At 58.9% G+C, this 1,408-nt stretch overlaps 1 protein-coding gene across 1 annotated transcript; it reads right to left on the bottom strand.

The window, feature by feature from the left end:
• Positions 1-368: 368 nt before the first annotated feature.
• LOC100303866 (DNA topoisomerase 2) lies at positions 369-1,012 on the bottom strand. The gene has a single exon (NM_001328645.1). The coding sequence runs from the start codon at positions 924-926 to the stop codon at positions 669-671; it is 258 nt and encodes an 85-aa protein (NP_001315574.1). The 5' UTR covers positions 927-1,012; the 3' UTR covers positions 369-668.
• Positions 1,013-1,408: the final 396 nt, after the last annotated feature.

Below are 1,408 nucleotides of genomic sequence, written 5' to 3'. Positions count from 1 at the left end.
GAGACAGCGGGCAGTGGACGATAATGAGTGGTGACCAGTGTCTAATCCGACGGTTTCGATTCGCACGCTTGGTTGGCGACGAATAAAACGCGCCAACGCCTGCCTGCGCAGCGGCTACGACTACGATCATCCTTGATACTTGTTGTTTTCTCCTTAATCGCGAGTGGGTACGGCATTAATGCCGTTTATGTGATCTTTTGATAATTTCTCCAGAGACTACCGGCATATATCCCGTCGTTGCAAGAAAGAAAACAATCTGAAACAGTGATGGTGAGGCACTCCTACGTACACACACTGCACAGGCAGACGTTTACATGTGTAGACTGTAGAACATAGTAGATGTTGTTGCTGGAAGCAAGAAGCCGATTAAAATGGTCTTGTTCTTCAGTTCAGTCACAGACGAGCATTACAAATTGACCATACGGAGCTCAGTCTTGAGATGCTAGCTAGCTAGTGCTAGTAGTAGATAGCTAGATTAGGCACCGACCGAAAAGCAGCAAAAGAAGAGCGAGCCAAGGGAAAAACAAACAAACAAACGAGATAACACAGATCCTAGCTATGGCTACTCACATCACAGCGCGCGCCGGGCGGCCGGCCTGTGCACGCCCGCCTCCGGTACTGGCCGTTGCCTGGCACTGGCCGGTGGCCGCGCGCTCGGCTCAAGAGTCTCAGTCGGAGAGGGTTAGCATGATGGCGCTGCGGAGGTACTCGTCGAGGGCGTCCCCGCTGTCGCGTCGGCGGCGCCGGACGGTGGCGCGCAGGCTGGCGGCGTGCGAGACGAGGGCGTCGTAGAAGGCGGCGCAGGCCTCGGGCAGGTGGCGCGCGAGCGGCAGCCAGAGGTTGAGCGGCCACAGCAGCGGCGCCGACACCTGGAACACCTGCAGGAAGCCCCTCGCCGCCACGAACGCCACCAGGTGGATCCCCATCGACGACCGACGGGCGACGGTTCCAATCCAATCCTCGCCGGCGCACGCGCGCGCGGACCTGTCTCGCTCGCTAAAAACGGGCGCAGCTCAGCTCAGCTGGTGGACGAGGCGGGAATCGCTGTGGGTGGAGGGTTAAGTAAAGGACGGCGACGTCGCTGTGTCACTTTGCCGGTCGGGTAGGTTGGGCTGCGCGGCTCGCGGTCGCGGGTGCGGCCTTCCCCGGTTGCGAGCGCGGACGACCGAGCAGCTGCTGTTGGTGTTGGGCAATGAGTAATGACGGACAGCAAGGGGGTCTTTCGTTCTTCGCGAGAGATCCAGATAGGCGACACGGACGTACGACGTGGCGACGGCGGGTAAAAGACGGCCACTTGCGGTCACGGCTTGCGTCCGCCCGTGGACCCGGGTGTCTGGTGGTGGGACCACATCCTGCCTTTTTCGTCCTTTGTCTTTATTTTTATTAACAGGAAAGTTGTGTAGGGGGC

This window comes from Zea mays, chromosome 2, assembly GCF_902167145.1.
Source record: "Zea mays cultivar B73 chromosome 2, Zm-B73-REFERENCE-NAM-5.0, whole genome shotgun sequence".
In the NCBI taxonomy this organism is placed as follows: Eukaryota; Viridiplantae; Streptophyta; class Magnoliopsida; order Poales; family Poaceae; genus Zea; species Zea mays.
The sequence above is the reverse complement of the archived record's forward strand: the minus strand, read 5'-3'. Positions and strand labels throughout refer to the sequence as shown.